The following is an 18,295-nucleotide window of genomic DNA, read 5'->3' as shown; positions in this document are numbered from 1 at the left end:
ATAAATTAAAGAGTTCTCAGTGCAGTATTTGGCCTTTGCCCCACACATGAAAGGATAGGTGGGTGTCAGAAGGCCGCCCACTCCCCCTAATTCCCTTTTCTCCCTTCTCCCCAGCCACTACACATTGTAGCTGCTGTGGCTTTTGAAAGCTCTTAGAGTAAGAGAATGAAGCGAGTAAACTGCCAGTAGAGAGCAGGCCATCCCACAAAGCCACAGTGATGAAAGACAAGTCTACTGCTAATTTTGCTTTAATGTTGCTGCTGCTCTCTTTTCTAGCACTTCCCTCTAAACCTTTCATTCCCCAGAGGTGTCATGAGAGGTTCTAAAAGGGCGGCAGAGACTAGAATCCCCAGAGATACCGGGAAGGGCATCCTAACCCTCAAAAGCCTTATGATGGCAACCGAAGTCCCACTGCTATCTTTCTGTTGTTTCTTCAAACCTGCCGTGTCCGGCCCTCCCTTTTTGAGGACTCAGTGAATGTGACCATTGAACGTACCTCATTGAATGTTACCATTTTGCCTCAGTTTCCTTGATTCACAAAAGCGGAGTTAATCCTTCCTGACTGGAGGAAGCTCTCAATTTGCACCTAATGTTATTTCCGGCAGTCAGTGGGCTTACTGCTCGAAGTGATGCAGCCTACATCTGTCTGACTGACAATGAGAAACAGTCCCCAGTGCATCTGCCCTTAATTGCTCCATCTCCCTAACAAGCACTGAAACAGGTTGTTGTGCATTTTTTTTGTGTACTTCATTCCGCTCAGAGCTAACTTTGTGTCCTCTCACCCTGACAGGAAGCGATGTCAGAACTTAGTGATGAAGCGAGTGAATCGGAGCTGCTGAACTGCAGCTTATCCATGTGGCATGGGGCAGGTTCCCTAGTCTGCCGAGAGGAATTGGATGTTCCCCTGGACCTTCACACAGCTTCTTCAATTGGCCAGTATGAGGTGGTGAAGGAGTGCATTCAGCGGTGAGTGAACTGGGGAAGAGTTTGTTCTTTAATCGATCGACGGTATTTACCGAGCGCTTACTATGTGCAGAGCTCATTTTGGGCAGGGATGCGTCTGTGGTTATATTGTACTCTCCCAAGCTCTTAGTACAGTGCTTTGCACACAGTAAACGCTCAATAATTGTGATTGAATGAATGAATGAGCGTACAGTGCGATAGAATTAGACACATTCCCAGCCCTTAATGAGCTTGCAGTCTCTCTTGCTGGTGGACTTTTACCACCTTCCTCCCTATCTACTTAACCAAGGCAAGAGTCATAAATGTTTATACCCAGATAAGTAGAAAAGGATACGGATTTGATTTATTTATTCATCACTGGTTAGTTCTGCCCCAGAAGGGATGCCTCCCCCTCCACTCTAAAAGATGTCAGCCAGTCAGGTGGTCTCCACTATAAGTTAAAGCACCTGTCCCCTCTTTGATCAGACGAAGGTCCCTTTTGCCAGTGAAGCTAAGTTGAACTTTGAGTGTCTCCACATTCCATTCTTCTGTTGGCCCAGTCACAGGATTAGGGCCCTGTCCATATCGTGATGGCTAGTTGCCATCACGACCAGTTGGCTCTGTAAATTGTCGCGGACAATCCATTGAGGTGGTCACAAGGTCTCTGCCCTGCAGTTTCTTGTCAGAGAAGAACAAAAAACGGTAAATCCAGGTCATTACAAGACTTAATCAGGAGGGATGGAGAAATTTTAATTAAAATCTTACAAGGAGGTGTATGAACAACTTTGATGCCACAGAGGACCTTGGCAGCAAAGGTTTATGAATCACTGCTTCAGGCATGGAAGCGAGTTTTTCAGTGTCCCAGCCTGCCCCCTTCCAGGAAACACCCCGGGATGTGGCTTTTCTGTTTCTCTTCTGTTTGCTTGATTCCTGACACCCCTCCCCCAGTGGGATTGCTCTGGACAAGTGGATAAGGAGCTTTTTGCAGAGTGGCCCTATTCTTGGGGAGTCTGACGGAGCATCTCTCCTCTGCCTTGGATCTGTGCAGGCGAGAGCTGGATCTGGATAAGAAGAACTGTGGTGGTTGGACTCCATTGATGTACGCCTCCTATATTGGCCACGACACTATCGTACACCTGTTGCTGGAGGCAGGGGTGAACGTGAACGTCCCGACACCTGAGGGGCAGACCCCCCTGATGCTGGCCTCCAGCTGCGGGAATGAGAGTATCGCCTACTTTCTCCTTCAGGTGAGCGACAAATCACCGCTCTCAGCCACCAGGACAGCAGTAGCTCATCGTCACGTTGAGGTGCTCGCGTTCTCTCAGAACCACAGCACGAAGGATCGTCGACCGGCAGCCGATTCAGGAGAGACCCAGCATTAAAATGTCTTCTCTGTTCTCTTGAAGCAAGGAGCCGAGCTAGAAATGAAAGACATTCACGGCTGGACCGCTCTTTTCCACTGTGCAAGCGCTGGCCACCAGCAGATGGTTAAGTTCCTCTTGGACAATGGCGCAAATGCCAACTTAAGGTAGGAAAGGCTAGCAGAGAGTGTTTTATGCTGTGATTTTTATTGAAGAACATAGGCTGTGATCCTCTCTGGGGACAGGGGCTGTGTCCATCCTGATTATCTTGTGTTTACCCCAGTGCTTAGTACAGATCTTGGCACATAGAAAGAGCTTAACAGATAACATCATCATTATTGTCCGAGCCAAGCAGAAAGGAAATCAAGACAGATACATTGTTACTTCTGAGATGTCTACAGCGACCCCAAAATGTCTGCATTAAAACAGTCATCTTTACTGTGTACATACTCTGTGCAGATCCCTCTGTTAAGCGCTTGGGAGAGTATGTTAGAGGTAATAGATACTATCCCTGCCCTTAAGGAGTTTACAGTTTCATTCATTCATTTAATAGTATTTATTGAGTGCTTACTCTGTGCAGAGCACTGTATTAAGCGCTTGGAATGTACAATTCGACCACAGATAGAGACAGTCCCTGCCCAGTGACAGGCTCACAGTCTAAACGGGAGAGACAGACAGCAGAGCAAAACAGAACAAAAAAAAAGACAACATTATCAAGATAAATAGAATCAAGGGGATGTACACCTCGTTAACAACATATATAGGGTAATAAATATATACAAATGAGCACAATGCTGAGGGGAAGGGGGAGGAGCAGAGGGTGGGGGGAGCAGGTTTCTGCATGGCTGCTTTCTGTGACTCTCTTAAGATGGTTCCAGAAAATTCCCAACAGAAATTGGGAAAATGACTATTTGGGTGGTGATGCTTATCCTGAATTTCAAGAGCCTCAGGAACCAGATATTATTATTATTAATAATACTAATAATGGTATTTGTTAAGCACTTACTATGTGCCAGGTACTGTACTAAGCACTGGGGTGGATGTAAGCAAATCGGGTTGGAAACAGTCCCTGTCCCACAAGGGGCTCACAGTCTTAATCCCCATTTTGCACACGAGGTAACTGAGGTCCAGAGAAGTGAATTGACTTGCTCATGGTCACACAGTAGACAAGTGGTGGAGCTGGGATTAGAACCCAGGTCCTTCTGACTCCCAGGCCTGTGTTCTATTTACTAGGCCACGCTGCTTCATATATTTTATTTCCTTTATCTTGTGAACTCCTGCCCTCAAAGAATTTTAGCACCTAATCCCCTTTGGAGGCTGTAGGGGGTTCCCTAAAAAGACTCATTCAATAGTATTTATTGAGCGCTTACTATGTGCAGAGCACTGTACTAAGCGCTTGGGATGAACAAGTCGGCAACAGATAGAGACAGTCCCTGCCGTTTGACGGGCTTACAGTCTAATCGGGGGAGACGGACAGACGAGAACGATGGCGATAAACAGAGTCGAGGGGAAGAACATCTCGTAAAAACAATGGCAACTAAATAGAATCAAGGCGATGTACAATTCATTAACAAAATAAATAGGGTAACGAAAATATATACAGTTGAGCGGACGAGTACAGTGCTGTGGGGATGGGAAGGGAGAGGTGGAGGAGCAGAGGGAAAAGGGGAAAATGAGGCTTTAGCTGCGGAGAGGTAAAGGGGGGATGGCAGAGGGAGTAGAGGGGGAAGAGGAGCTCAGTCTGGGAACGCCTCTTGGAGGAGGTGAGTTTTAAGTAGGGTTTTGAAGAGGGAAAGAGAATCAGTTTGGCGGAGGTGAGGAGGGAGGGCGTTCCGGGACCGCGGGAGGACGTGGCCCGGGGGTCGACGGCGGGATAGGCGAGACCGAGGGACGGTGAGGAGGTGGGCGGCGGAGGAGCGGAGCGTGCGGGGTGGGCGGTAGAAAGAGAGAAGGGAGGAGAGGTAGGAAGGGGCAAGGGGATGGACAGCCTCGAAGCCTAGAGTGAGGAGTTTTTGTTTGGAGTGGAGGTCGATAGGCAACCACTGGAGTTGTTTAAGAAGGGGAGTGACAGGCCCAGATCGTTTCTGCAGGAAGATGAGCCGGGCAGCGGAGTGAAGAATAGGCCGGAGCGGGGCGAGAGAAGAGGAAGGGAGGTCAGAGAGAAGGCTGACACGGTAGTCTAGCCGGGATATAACGAGAGCCCGTAATAGTAAGGTAGCCGTTTGGGTGGAGAGGAAAGGGCGGATCTTGGCGATATTGTAGAGGTGAAACCGGCAGGTCTTGGTAACGGATAGGATGTGTGGGGTGAACGAGAGAGACGAGTCTGCCATGATACGTTAAGGGGCAGGTTTTCATCTTTACAGAGGTCTTATAATTTCGTTTCTATCTTTGTATTTGGAGACTAGCTCATGAGATCTTTCTTTGCATCCCTTAAAATGCCCCTCCTAGATTGCACCTGGAACACACTGCTCTTTTCTCCTTTTTCAGGGAACCTACGTATGGGTTTACTCCTCTGATGGAAGCAGCTGCTTCTGGCCATGAGATAATTGTGCAGTATCTTCTGAATCACGTAAGTGACCCCACTCATTAGTTTATGGCTTTATTTCGGAGTTGGGGCACCCTAACTCCTCAAGTTAACTCAAATTGGCATTCCTTCTCTCCCCCCCTCAGCTGGGTAAAAAACTTGGCATCCACAGCTTGATTTTTTTTCCTTTTAAATAATTTTGGGCATAATTGGCATATGAAAGTTATATTTTAAACTATTGAGCTGATTTACATTAGAGCATTTCAAGAATGTCGAATATGTTGCTCCCTTTGTGGCCTTCCAGTAATAGTGGTGCGGATCACTCTGTTGCCCGATCAAGGCCTGGTCAGCTACAAAGTGTCTCCCCTCCCCAGCAGAGAAACAGCTTTACTTAGGAGCTCAACCCAGATCCTTAGACAAAAACTTTGCTTTCTCTCACCTGAATTTCCCAGTAAAGAAATGAATAGGCCTCATATAGAACGTTATGTGTGTCACGGGTGCACACACAAACCTGTAATCTGGCCATGTACCTCTTCTAAACTTGAGCAGACAAACCGTACTAAGCTCTGGGTGGTGGTTCTTCAAATGCCGTCGAGTCGTTTCTGACCCATAGCGACTCCATGGACACACCCTCTTCAGAACGTCCCGTCTGCTGTCATAAAGTCGTTCTGGTATGTCCTTTCGTAGATACCTCTGGGGCAATTACAAGCTGATCAGGTTGGACACCGTCTACGTCCCACCTGGGGCTTAGTCTTAATTGTCATTTTACAAGTGAGGTAACTGAGGTCCAGAGGAGCGAAGTGCCTTGCCCAAGGCCACACAGCAGACAAGTAGTGGAGTCGGGATTAGAATCCAGTTCCTTCTGACTCCCAGGCCTGTGTTCTTTCCACTTAGGCCACGCTGCTTCTAATTCCACCGGACCTCCTAGAGTGGTCCTCTCCCTGCTCTTTCCTAATGAGCTTTATTCATCCACACTGTTGATCTGTGTATGCGGAGTGCCTGCCTGCAGTCTTTCTCAGATGTTAAACTCTGGATTCATCTCAAGTTTCACTTTAGGGGTTGGGTCGACCACCGTAAGCAGTGGTTGACCCCAGAGCAATTTTCCTTACTTTTTTAGGCTTAAGAAGTCAATCATTCTTGGACACCTGGTGGTTAAGATTATATATTTACTCCTAGTAGAACCCTCTGGTTTCGATCACTGAAAATATAACCAGAAGTGATCTTTGGAGGCGGAAGTTTTGCAGTCTGAGGCTCAGCGAGGAGAGATTTCTGTAAGTTTAGCAGTCGTTCCATGTGAGTTCCTCATGGGCAGGGAACAGGTGTACCAACTCTGTAGCGTTATACTCTCCCAGGAGCTTAGTAAAGTGCTCTGCATGACGTAAACACTCAATAAATACCATTGATTGACTGGTTGACAGTGACATTTTTGCCCCAGGGCTGGTCCTTTAAAGCTTGGAAATTCCTTAAGGGTGGAACGGCTTTCCCCTTGTGCGGCATAAAGGACTGTCCGCTGTCCCTGGCCAGGAGAGCGGGAGCGGGAGCCTAGGGGTCAGATGACATCCAACATGAGGCGGATTGCAATTAGCTAATATAAAGGGGCCGTGCTATGCCGTACGCACAGGGGTGACCGGGGAGGAAGTTCCCTCAAGGAGTCCCCCAGGAATGTGCTGGAAACTTGGAGCTGTTTTTCAAACAAGTAACCCAAGTGAAACATTAACCCAGTGGAAAACATTGAACAGGAAGGGGGGCAGCCCCACAAGAATCCCTCGATTCTTTAACCAGGATCTCCCTACCTAAAGCCCAGTACCCTGGGTTTGAAGGTTCTCAGTAAAACCCCACCTACCGAAGTGTCTTTCCCATCTCAGCTTTCGGTGAGGAAAACTGCTAGAGCCCGCAAGAGTCTCCCTCAATTGAGTTCATTCAGTCTTTCGGTCATTCTTATTGAGCGCTTACTGTGCGCAGAGCTTGGGTACTGCCATTCTCTCCTAGACCCCCTCCAATCTGGCTTCTGTCCCCTCCACTCTACCGAGACTGCTCTCTCTAAGGTCACCCGTGACCTCCTTCTTGCCAAATCCAGTGGCTCCTACTCCATTCTGATCCTCCTTGACCTCTCTGCTGCCTTTGACACTGTCGACCATCCCCTCCTCCTCCATACCTTATCTCACCTTGGCTTCACGGACTCTGTCCTCTCCCGGTTCTCCTCTTACCTCTCTGGCCGATCATTCTCGGTCTCCTTCGCTGGAGCCTCCTCCCCCTCCCATCCTTTAACTGTTGGAGTTCCTCAAGGGTCAGTTCTTGGCCCTCTTCTGTTCTCCATTTACACTCACTCCCTCGGTGAACTCATTCGCTCTCACGGCTTTGACTACCATCTCTACGCAGATGACACGCAGATCTACATCTCCGCCCCTGTCCTCTCCCCCTCCCTTCAGGCTCGCATCTCCTCCCGCCTCCGGGACGTCTCCACCCGGATGTCGGCCTGCCACCTAAAACTCAACATGAGCAAGACTGAGCTCCTCATCTTCCCTCCCAAACCCGGTCCTCTCCCAGACTTCTCTATCACCGTGGATGGCACGACCATCCTTCCCGTCTCTCGGGCCCGCAATCTTGGTGTCAACCTTGACTCGTCCCTCTCGTTCACCCCACAGATCCTATCCGTTACCAAGACCTGCCGGTTTCACCTCTACAATATCGCCAAGATCCGCCCTTTCCTCTCCACCCAAACGGCTACCTTACTATTACGGGCTCTCGTTATATCCTGGCTAGACTACTGTGTCAGCCTTCTCTCTGACCTCCCTTCCTCCTCTCTCGCCCCGCTCCGGTCTATTCTTCACTCCGCTGCCCGGCTCATCTTCCTGCAGAAACGCTCTGGGCCTGTCACTCCCCTTCTTAAACAACTCCAGTGGTTGCCTATCGACCTCCGCTCCAAACAAAAACTCCTCACTCTAGGCTTCGAGGCTGTCCATCCCCTTGCCCCTTCCTACCTCTCCTCCCTTCTCTCTTTCTACCGCCCACCCCGCACGCTCCGCTCCTCCGCCGCCCACCTCCTCACCGTCCCTCGGTCTCGCCTATCCCGCCGTCGACCCCTGGGTCACGTCCTCCCGCGGTCCTGGAACGCCCTCCCTCCTCACCTCCGCCAAACTGATTCTCTTTCCCTCTTCAAAACCCTACTTAAAACTCACCTCCTCCAAGAGGCGTTCCCAGACTGAGCTCCTCTTCCCCCTCTACTCCCTCTGCCATCCCCCCTTTACCTCTCCGCAGCTAAAGCCTCATTTTCCCCTTTTCCCTCTGCTCCTCCACCTCTCCCTTCCCATCCCCACAGCACTGTACTCGTCCGCTCAACTGTATATATTTTAGTTACCCTATTTATTTTGTTAATGAATTGTACATCGCCTCGATTCTATTTAGTTGCCATTGTTTTTACGAGATGTTCTTCCCCTTGACGCTGTTTATTGCCATTGTTCTTGTCTGTCCGTCTCCCCCGATTAGACTGTAAGCCCGTCAAATGGCAGGGACTGTCTCTATCTGTTGCCGACTTGTTCATCCCAAGCGCTTAGTACAGTGCTCTGCACATAGTAAGCGCTCAATAAATACTATTGAATGAATGAATGAATACTGCATTGTACTAACAGACATGTTCCCTGCCCACAACGAGCATTCCTTCATTCACTCATTTAGTCGTATTTATTGAGTGCTTACTGTGTGCAGAGCACTGTACTAAGCACTTGGGAGAGTACCATATCACAGTGAACACACGCAACCCACAACGACCTTACAATCTAGCGGCAGTCTTGAGTTGGAGTCGATAGTCCTCCCGCAGAAGACTGGGCCTAGGAAAAGGGGAACCCTTAAAGAGGAGAGACTGGTTAGGGTCATGGAAGGTTAAGGTCTCTTTTGCATTCTTTCTAGACTGGACCGAAACCAAATACTTCAGTTGAAATGAAAACAGTTACATTTACAAGGGGAAAAACCACCTACGTACTGTGCATGTAAATCTTAGATTCTTGTGTGTTCTGTCGATTCTGCCACAACATATGTGTTCCCTACGTCACGAGAGAATTAGGGAGCGCTCTTCCACCAACACGCATTTGTGTGAACAGACTGTGACGCAGGGTCGGAAAAAACGGTTTGTGATCACGTCTGGTTTTGGATGCAGCCTGAACGTTACATTGCAAGGTTTCTTTCAAAGTGAGGTTCTAAAAGAACCCAACCCCAGTGCTGTGGGAAAACCGACTCTCTAGGTGTATACAGAGGGCACCCAGTTTTTCCATGACAGCTGTTTTTACTACACATTTTAGCTAGAACGCTGGTAGGGCACACTTTTCCAACAGGGTGTGTCTGTAGAATGTGAGGTTAGAAGAGAGTTGTGTACATACCTGGGATGCTGGTTGAAGCTCAGTTCTGTAAACAGGTTGACCTTGGGGCTGGGTTCTTTAGGAACATAACCATGCTGTATAGGAGAACCGAGTGTAACTCCAAATCAGACAGCCTAACCTCCAGCCTAGGTGATCGTGAGAACCCGAAAGGTTGGGTAGTCCTTTTTGCCACCAAGATTTGTGGTTCTTCAGCTCAGACGCACCCCTGTTTCAGCTAATAATAATAATCATAGTAATAATTGTGGTATTTGGTAAGCACTTGCTACATGCCAGGCACTGTACTAAGCTCTGGGGTGGATACAAGCAAATCAGGTTGGACACAGTCCCTATCCCATATAGGGCTCACGGTCTCAATCCCCATTTTATGGATGAGGGAACCGAAGCACAGACAAGTGAAGCGACTTGCCCAAAATCACGCAGGAGACAAATGACGAAGCTGGGATTAGAACCCATGTTCCAGGCCCGTGCTCTGTCTACTATGCCATGTGGCTTGCCATGATTTGGGGGGTGTCCCACCCTGAGAACTGGTAACCTTCTTGACGAGAGCCATGGCATTGAACAGGCTGGACATGCCAAGCCTAACCCGGGCACAAGCCTCGCTGAGTGCCCTGACACTGGTAGCCAAGGGCAGAAGGCTCAGCGCTTTGGGCAGTGGGAAGGATGTGGGTAATCTGCAACACGGATGGACCAGTTAATCAAGAGCGGTGCGTGGTGGGGTTGGTGGTAAAGAGAGAGAGAGCGCATATGCGAAACCTGCCTCGGTGGTTTCGGAGTAAGGTCTTTTCCTCCTTTGTCAGTTGAGCATGGGCCTGGGAGTCAGAGGCTCGAGGTGCTAATCTCAGCTCCACCAATTGCCTGTTGCGTGACTATGGACAAGTCAATTAACTCTGTGCCTCAGTTTCCTTATCTGTAAAAAATGGGGATTCAGTACATGTTCTCCCTCCTTTTTGAACCATGAGCCAAATGTGAGACAGGGACCGGGTCTGATTATCTACCCCAGCGCTCACTACCGTGCCTGGCACCTAATAAGCGTTCGACGGAAACCCCGCTTATTATGCTTATTAGATGTCAGCATTGTCCCTAAAGCCAGTTCGAGGTGGCTTCCTATTAGGAGGCATGTACTATCATTCTCCTTTCTGAGTCCCTTCTTTTCCCCTCCATCCCGCCATTCTCAAATCCCCCCAGCTGAGAATTGAGAGGGCGGTCGGACTCCAGGCTCGTGGCCGGACCCGCCATATTGGTTCTAGACACTTACTACCTCTTCCTGCCTCTTCACCAGGGAGTGAAAGTGGACATAGGGGACTACACTGGAGCCACAGCCCGAGCACTGGCCATGAAATACGGACACGTGAAGATAGTGGGGCTGCTAGACGGTCACGCCGCTTCTCTGCCCAGGGTCCTCTTTAGGGGCTCAGGTAACTCGGGTAACTTGTGTCAAGCCTGGAAGTGGGGTGAGTCCCAAACGTCCTCTGAGCAACCCCAGGGAAACAGACGTCTGTGCCGCGTCCTCTGTGCCATCACAGAGAACTTGAAAGCCGGCAGCGATCCTTGCGCCGAGATCACTTTGCCGCCTCCCGGCTTTCTGCCCGTGCTCCTCCGTGCGAATTTGAGCCTGGGGGTTGGGCAGCGGGGTTGGACTGGTCTGCAGCCGGAGCGGGTGGGCTCATCTCCGGAGGCCCCCGCGCCCCGGAGGGCTCCAAGCAGTCCTGCTGCTGCCGTCACAGCCGACAACCAGGAAACTGGAAGCGGAGGTTCTGGAGAAGGGGAACGGGAGAGGGGCACGAAGGGAGGTTGGGCACATAATCTTCTGGGTCTCGTTTGTGGCAGTAGGGTTCTAGGTTTTTATTTTAAAGCAGTCCAGTGGCCGGTTAAAATTACCTTTGCTAGCATTTTTCATCGTCAACCCAGTTTGAGCACCTTCTGTGGGCAAAGCGCTAGGGGCAGAAATAAAGCCAGGAGACCCAGTTCCCGCCCTCAAGGTGCACGAGAAGCAGCGTGACGTAGTGGAAAGAGCACGGGCTTGGGAATCAGGACGTGGGTTCTAATCCTGGCTCCGCCACCTGTCTGCTGGGTGACCTTGGGCAAGCCACTTAACTTCTCTGTGCCTCAGTTACCTCATCTGTGAAATGGGGATTAAGACTGTGAGCTCCATGGGGGCAACCCGATTACCTCGTATCTACCCCAATGCTTGGCATATAGTAAGAGCTTAACAAATATTATTATTATTATTATTATTATTACAGTGTAGAATGATGGTGTATTGAGTCTTCCCTGGTGCCTCTTGTGTTGCAGCTAACAAAAGAGACCTGTTTTGGGCGGTCTGTATCTTGTTAGATTTCTTGCTAGTCTACCCTCGCTGAATCTGTCGCACATCATCTATTGAAAAATATGAATTTCCCTGGAAATTCAGAGGCCTGGAAAGATCCTATTTGATTAACCCCATGGATTTTTTTTTCTAAAGGAAGCAGTGGAGGGCTGGATTGTATCTGGCTAAAGTTGACAATTGGTGACAGGATTAGTACAGTTAACTTCCTAACCTTTTGATGCACTACAGAGAAAATGTTTATATCTAAATAGGAAAGGCAAGAAGGGTAACACGGTGTGTTTAAACTCAGAATTATTTGGAGCTCTGGAGGGAAAGCGATCCACCGAGGAACAGAGCCTAGATAGTGCACGGTGGCATAAGGGCTAGATCAGAAACACTGAATCAGGAAGGAGGGGCAGTTTGCAACAGAAATCCCAGGTGGCGAAGGCCCTTTCCTCCATTCCATAAGGCGGGTGAGGAGGCCCAGGAACCCTGACTTGGGGAGGAAAAACTGCCAACAGGAGCCTAGGAAAAGCAGCAACTCTCCGCAAAAGGCCATCGGGGCTTAATTAACTAGAGCAGGTGACCCCCCGGATGGGAGGGTAGAAGGCCGTACTGGAGTTGAGGGGAAAGAGGGGGAAGTAAATCATCACATGGGGCGGTGTGATCTGCCCTCCTCTGTCTTGGGACCCTTGTGGTCTCGGGTGATGGGCCAAGGGGCAGCGGGGGTGGCGGTGCCGGAGTTTTCTGTAGCTTGTTTCTTCATCTAAAGCACTTTCTCAGGGATTCTTCCCGCGGACCGGTCGCCTGGTGAAGAAACGGGTCTCTCAGGGGAAATCCTCACCATTTAATTTGAAATTTAAAGCCATGTACCACCCGCACCGCAGATTCGCTCTCACCTGAGTCGCCATTGCCCAGGTGTTGATTTCTGCTCATGGTGACGGGCTGAATTGCATAGATAGATCCTCAAAGTCTTTCCGCCTGCGACCCCTCCCTGAGAACTCCTCCAGCCATGTCCTCACTCCAGCTCTCTCCCACTCAAAGCCCTGAGAGGCTGTCCGGGGTGGGAGGCCCACTCCAGGAGGGATCCGAGGGAGTTGGCTGGGTGCGTTAAGGATGCCGACTGTGAGTGGCTCGGGTTGGAGTGAGAGGAAGGGTGGGCTGGAAGAGAGAAGCATGTGCCATTCAGTAGGGCGAAAGAAAGCTCAGGGTAGAGAGGTTTGAGCTGGATAGGGGAAAGGCTGGGAAAGCATGGCCTAGTGGATAGAGCACGGGCTTGGGAGTCAGAAGGACCTGGGTTCTCATCCCAGCTCCGTCACTTGTCAGCTGTGTGACCTTGGGCAAATCACTTCACTTCTCTGGGCCTCAGTTATCTCATCTGTAAAATGGGGAGTAAGAGGGTGAGCCCCATGTGGGACAGGGACTGTGTCCAACCCGATTCACTTTTATCTCCCCCAGTGCTTAGTACAGTGCTTGGTACATAGCGCTTAACAAGTACCATGATTATTATTATTAAAGGCTGGACAGTGCCCATGAGTAGGTGAATGGGTGGGATTCAGACCCTATAGTCCCTTAAAACTTCTCTTCGAACCCCCAGGGACTACACACTTTCAAAAAAACACTCCAGGAAAAGCTTACCACATCTTTGTCCTCCTGTGGTGGAAGTTTGGGATTGCAAATGGATTTGCACCCTTTGTTGACCCCACCCTCAGCCCCACAGCACTCAGGCTCATATCCATAATTTATATTCGTGTCTGTATTCCCTCTAGACCGTAAGCTCACTGTGGGCAGAGAATGTGTCTACCAACTCTGTTATATTGCTCTCTGCCAAGCGCTTAGTACGATGCTCTGCACACAGTACGTGCTCAATAGATACAATTGATCGATTAAGGAGAAGACCATTCCTCGATACCTTGAGAGTGGCTCAAGGCTCAAAGAGAGGATCGTTGCTTTAGAGTCTGAGCTAGTCCCTGGTTCAAGCCCCAAAACAAGGAGATCCCTCACCAGCCCCTCGTTTTTGAATCTCTACTGCTTGTTGGTCTCGAGAGGGTGGTGAAATGTGTTGTATACTGACCCTGTTTGTGCTAGCCCCTCGTCGGCGGCCTTGCTAAGGAAAGCCAGGGGCAACCGCCGCTCTCCGTTCCTTTAGGCAACGAGTTGGGAGCGGCCGTCTCAGTCTCGGTGTTTGGCCCACAGAAAAATACGACGATCTGAGTTCATCGGACGAATCGTGCACCAGCCCCCAGAGACCGAGGCCTGCGCGGAAGATGAAGGGGCTGAGCATCCATGAGGGGCCTCAGGCCTTGGCCAAAATCACCGCTGTGGGCATCGGAGTGGGGAAGCGGCAGTCGTGCTATGGTGAGTCTGGGATGGGAATTCCAGCCATTGCGGAATTCATGGGCGTTCACCTGTACGTGCGGTCTCCTAGGGTTTGGGCTGACCACTTGGGCTGCTGAAAGCTGCCTAAGCCGGGAATGGGCCCCCAAAGCCAATACATTTTTGGCTCTGCAGCCGAAAGTCATTCCCAGTTATACAGTTAGTGTTGCTTTCCATCTGAGCCTTGAGCCTTAGCTCTTCTCCCTGCCATCTCCCAGTGAAAGTTAAAAAGATCATTATGATACCTGAAAGGAGTAAGGGGATTGCTAGTATCAGTCTAGGTAATCAGTGAAGGCACATCCAAGTCCCATTTCTCAGGTCTTCTCTCTTACCGCAGTTGGAAACCTGAAGCATCTGTTCTGTTGCTCTTTAAGGTTGGATATTCTTGGGGTGGGAGGAGAGGTGGGGAGAGAGAAGATATAGAGCGCAGAGTTGGCCACTTCACCTCTGGTAGCTGAAGAGGTGTGAATCGGGCTGGGTCTCTCCAGCAGAGAGTCCTAGTCTTTCTACCAAAAAGTGTCCGTCTCACCCTGACCCAAAGGGCCAAATAGCCCGATGCCGCAGAACTGTACCAGGAGGCTAGAGCTGCCAGGAGTCAGGGAACAGGATTCCAGTGCCTCAGGGGAAAATGAGTTCCATGTGTACTTCCTTTGTGTCTTTTCATCCAACGATAAGCCCCCATTTCCAAAGCACTGAAACTGAGCTGGGAAACTGGAAGATGGAAGAAAGGAAATTTTTCACAGAGCTGGCTGGGTGGCTCCACGGTGGAGAAAGGGGGTAAAGATTAGTATTAAAAAGTAAGGTAGGTGCCTGGAGGACCAGCCTCTTCAGGGGATCGATGGTGTAGCTGGTTGGGTCCTCATTTCCTGGGAGAACCCTTAATAGACCTTCCTTACCTCCGTAGGAGGAAGTAACTGCAGGGGGATTGATCCTACTGGGGAGCAGGCATGGCCTAGTGGAGAGAGCACGGGGCTGGGAGTTGGAGGACTGGCTTCTAATCCCAGCTCCTCCACTTACCTGCTGTGTGACCTTGGGCGAGTCCACTTCTCAGTGCTTCGGTTCTCTCTTTAAAAATGGGAATTCAATATCCGTGCTCCTTCCTACTTTTTTTAAAATGGTATTTAAGCGCTTACTGTGTGCCAGGTACTGTTCCAAGCGCTGAGGTAGATACAAGGTAATCAGGTAGGACACCGTCCTACTTAGGCTGTGAGCCCCATGTGGGGCCTGATTATTTTCTATCTACCCCAGTGCTTAGTACAATGATTGGCACATAGTAAGCGTTCAACAAATATCAGAGTTTTTATTATTATCCTACTTGCTTCTCCCTCTTACTTAGACTGTGAGCCCAGGTTGGAACAGGGACTGTGGCTGATCTGACTTGTACTGTAACTACCTCAGTGCTTAGCAGAGCAGCTAGCACATAGTAAGTGCTTAAGTCCCATTTAGAAAAATATAAACAAAAATAAGAGCAAAGGGCAGTCACCCATAGGTTTGCATTTTTCCTCTTTTCTTCTTTTTTTGACTCATAGCCATATTAAAAAAAAAAGAATTGACTCCAGGCCTATTTCCTTTCAGCTTTTCTAGCTGTATGTTTGGTTTGGTTAGCTTGTTTGTTTTTTGTTGGTTTGTTGGTTTTTTTTGGTGCAGGCATATGAGCTGCCACGGATCTGTGAATGTGACTACACGTTATATCCACGGTCACAGAAGGAACAGCTCCAGTTTACTAACACTGAATAAGCAGAAAGAGATGCAAGATGGCAATAATACCATCTTTTGTGATTTTTTCTGGTGTGTGTCAAGCCTAGAAGTATTGCCTCTTTATTTCCCAACGGGAAGAGCAGTGTCTTTCTCCCTTAAATACCACACAATTCAGTGCTCAGGGAGTTTTCAGGAAAGGTGCTTCAAGCCAGTGGGGTGGATCAGAAATGTAACATTTCACTTGATGCATTTTGTCTCTTGTGCACATAGAGCAGATGCCTCCACAGGGCTACGTGACCTTTAACAACACTGAGGGCGCCAGCGTCGAAGGGGAGGACCTCTGCTTCCGAGATGTCACCTCTCCAATCAATGAACAGGACGTGGAAAGCAACAGCAGCAGGGGTAAGGCAGTATCCGGTCCTTCTCTCCAGAGTTGCTATTGGATGTTCTTCCTGCTGGGATGAACTGGTTGGTATCCTTGAAGTATTTAAGCGTGGGGACCATTTTTCTGGGCTTCTAGAATCAATCGATCAATATGTGAGCCCCATGTGGGACCTGATTCTCTCGTATCTACTCCAGTGCTTAATTTAGGAATGGCAATCAATACAGTTGTTTCTAGGGAGCTCCTTCTCGCCCTTCCCTCCCCCTCTCGCTGTCCCCACCTTTTGAGAGGTTGAGTTTTTCCAAGACCTGGAATTCTGGCCCTTCACCAAGAATCCCCCTCTGGAGACCAGAAATGGACCAAATCACATAGGCTCATGAGCTGGAACAGTTTGGTCGTCCTCAGTGGGAGAGAGAGAGCGCCAAGCTCTGCATGGTCTGGACTTGGCGACAGGGTTGGGGCATCTCAAGCCAAGTCCAGTTGGATTGGCCTGAGCGGCCTTTTCTGGACCTCCTCCTTTTATGTGGGCTACTGCAACCCAGGACTCTGGATCACTGCTGCTTGGGAGCCAAAATCTGGCATGTGTGGCTTTCTTCATTTTTTTTTGTTACAGTATTTGTTAAACGAATATTAGGTGCAAGGCACTGTACTAAGCGTTGGGGTAGGTACAAGCTAATCAGGTTGGAGACAGGCCGTGTCCCACATGGAGCTCCCAGTCTTAATCTCCATTTTACAGATGAGGTAACTGAGATAGAACCGTACACGATGTGCCATCCCCACTGGAATCGAGCTCTTTCCATTTCTTTCAGCCTGGGCTCCCCTCTGTTCCCCTTTGGCCCTCAGATGGTGCAGTCCGGAGCTGGCACTGGGATGCCCCGGGGGTGCTGGGTCCTGGATTCCTGCAGCCATCGGTGCGGATGGAAGCCGGAGCAGGGATTTCGGGTCGCGGTCTTAGGGAGGGAAGTTAACAAGGCTTTCACGCTTTGGAGCCGAGGGAAGATTTGGACCTGAAGGGATAGGAGATGCAGTGAGAAATCGTCTCATCAGGTTTTTCATCCTGTCAGCTCCTCGAGGAACTCCCTGTCCCCCCACCAAAGAATGTGTGTCAGGATCACTGGGTTGGGAGCACAGTAAGTGCAGTGGGCAAGGGTGTGGAGGGCAGGGGAAGAGAGCTAGAAGACGTACCTTTAGTAGCCTACGCTATGATTTCCAGAAGCTACTTGATTATGCCCCCTTTACCTGAAATTGTACTGACATCGAACTGACCGGAGAATAGAGCCAAAACACTCCTTTCTCACTCCTGGTCCCGTGGCTGACGGAGCAAGGTGGAGCCTGGAGCTCCTCTAATAACGATGCCATTTATTAAGCACTTATTAAGCACCCTGTTGCAAGTACTGTGCCAGTTCTGGAGTAGACACAAGATAATCGGTATCCTATCTCCCTTTTGGGTTCATGGTCTGAAGCAGGGAGATCGGGTATTTTATCCCCAGTTTACAGATGAGGAAACTGAGGTACAGAGGTTAAGTGACTTGCAGGGACTAGAACCCGGGACTCCTGATTTCCAGGTCTGTGCTCATTCCATTAGGTCATGCCCCCTCCCATCGTGCCTTTGGGAGCCCCCCAGGCAGGGGCGAGTGTGCTTAAAAAGAGAAGCAGCATGGCTCAGTGGAAAGAGCACGGGCTCGGGAGTCAGGAGTCATGGGTCCGAATCCCGGCTCTGCCACTTGTCAGCCGTGTGACTGTGGGCAAGTGACTTAATTTCTCTGAGCCTCAGTTCCCTCATCTGTAATATGGGGATGAAGACTGTGAGCCCCACGTGGGACAACCTGATCACCTTGTACTCTCCCCCAGCGCTTAGAACAGTGCTTTGCACATAGTAAGCGCTTAACAAATGCCATTACTATTATTATTATTATTAATAAAAGTGAAGAGCGCCGATGCAGCAAAACAAACGAGGTGCCCAGGATTACCGACACGCACCCGTGAGGCTACCAGCGGGGGCCAGGCCCAGCCCTCCACGGTGTTCCGATGTCTCCGAGTGCTTTGCCGTAAGATTTAAGGCGGGGATCCGATTTAGTCACTTCAGTCGTCCGTGAGCTGTAACATTTGACTTATCTGTAACATTTCAGAGGAAAATGCTTTCGGCACCAACCCGGTGACCATCAGGAGCAGCAGCAGTAGCAGCGAAGGGCTAGCCAAAGCCCTCGGGGTCAGCAGTGAGGCTTCTCTGGAGAGCAATGAGGTGAGGATTTTGTTTCTTGCCAGGTCCCTTCGCTTTCCCCCTTCTCTTCCCCTTCCCTTCCCTCCACAACGAGCTTACGGTCTAGAGGGCTT

At 49.8% G+C, this 18,295-nt stretch overlaps 1 protein-coding gene across 2 annotated transcripts in view; it reads left to right on the top strand.

The window, feature by feature from the left end:
- Positions 1-18,295, top strand: part of ANKS3 (ankyrin repeat and sterile alpha motif domain containing 3) — a 34,723-nt gene that overhangs the window by 3,948 nt on the left and 12,480 nt on the right. The window contains exons 2-9 of one of the 2 annotated variants that reach the window (XM_029076035.1): positions 791-966; positions 1,991-2,189; positions 2,349-2,470; positions 4,791-4,872; positions 10,480-10,615; positions 13,702-13,863; positions 15,850-15,981; positions 18,091-18,203. In XM_029076035.1, the coding sequence (XP_028931868.1) occupies positions 797-966; positions 1,991-2,189; positions 2,349-2,470; positions 4,791-4,872; positions 10,480-10,615; positions 13,702-13,863; positions 15,850-15,981; positions 18,091-18,203 (1,116 nt within the window). In that variant the 5' untranslated portion in view covers positions 791-796. Of the gene's footprint in view, positions 1-790; positions 967-1,990; positions 2,190-2,348; positions 2,471-4,790; positions 4,873-10,479; positions 10,616-13,701; positions 13,864-15,849; positions 15,982-18,090; positions 18,204-18,295 lie in introns of those variants that run through there. The other variant, XM_029076037.1, reaches the window with a different exon arrangement.

The sequence above is a fragment of the Ornithorhynchus anatinus genome, chromosome 11 (genome assembly GCF_004115215.2).
Source record: "Ornithorhynchus anatinus isolate Pmale09 chromosome 11, mOrnAna1.pri.v4, whole genome shotgun sequence".
Lineage (NCBI taxonomy): Eukaryota > Metazoa > Chordata > Mammalia > Monotremata > Ornithorhynchidae > Ornithorhynchus > Ornithorhynchus anatinus.
Note: the sequence above shows the minus strand (reverse complement) of the source record. Positions and strands in the feature narration are given on the sequence as shown.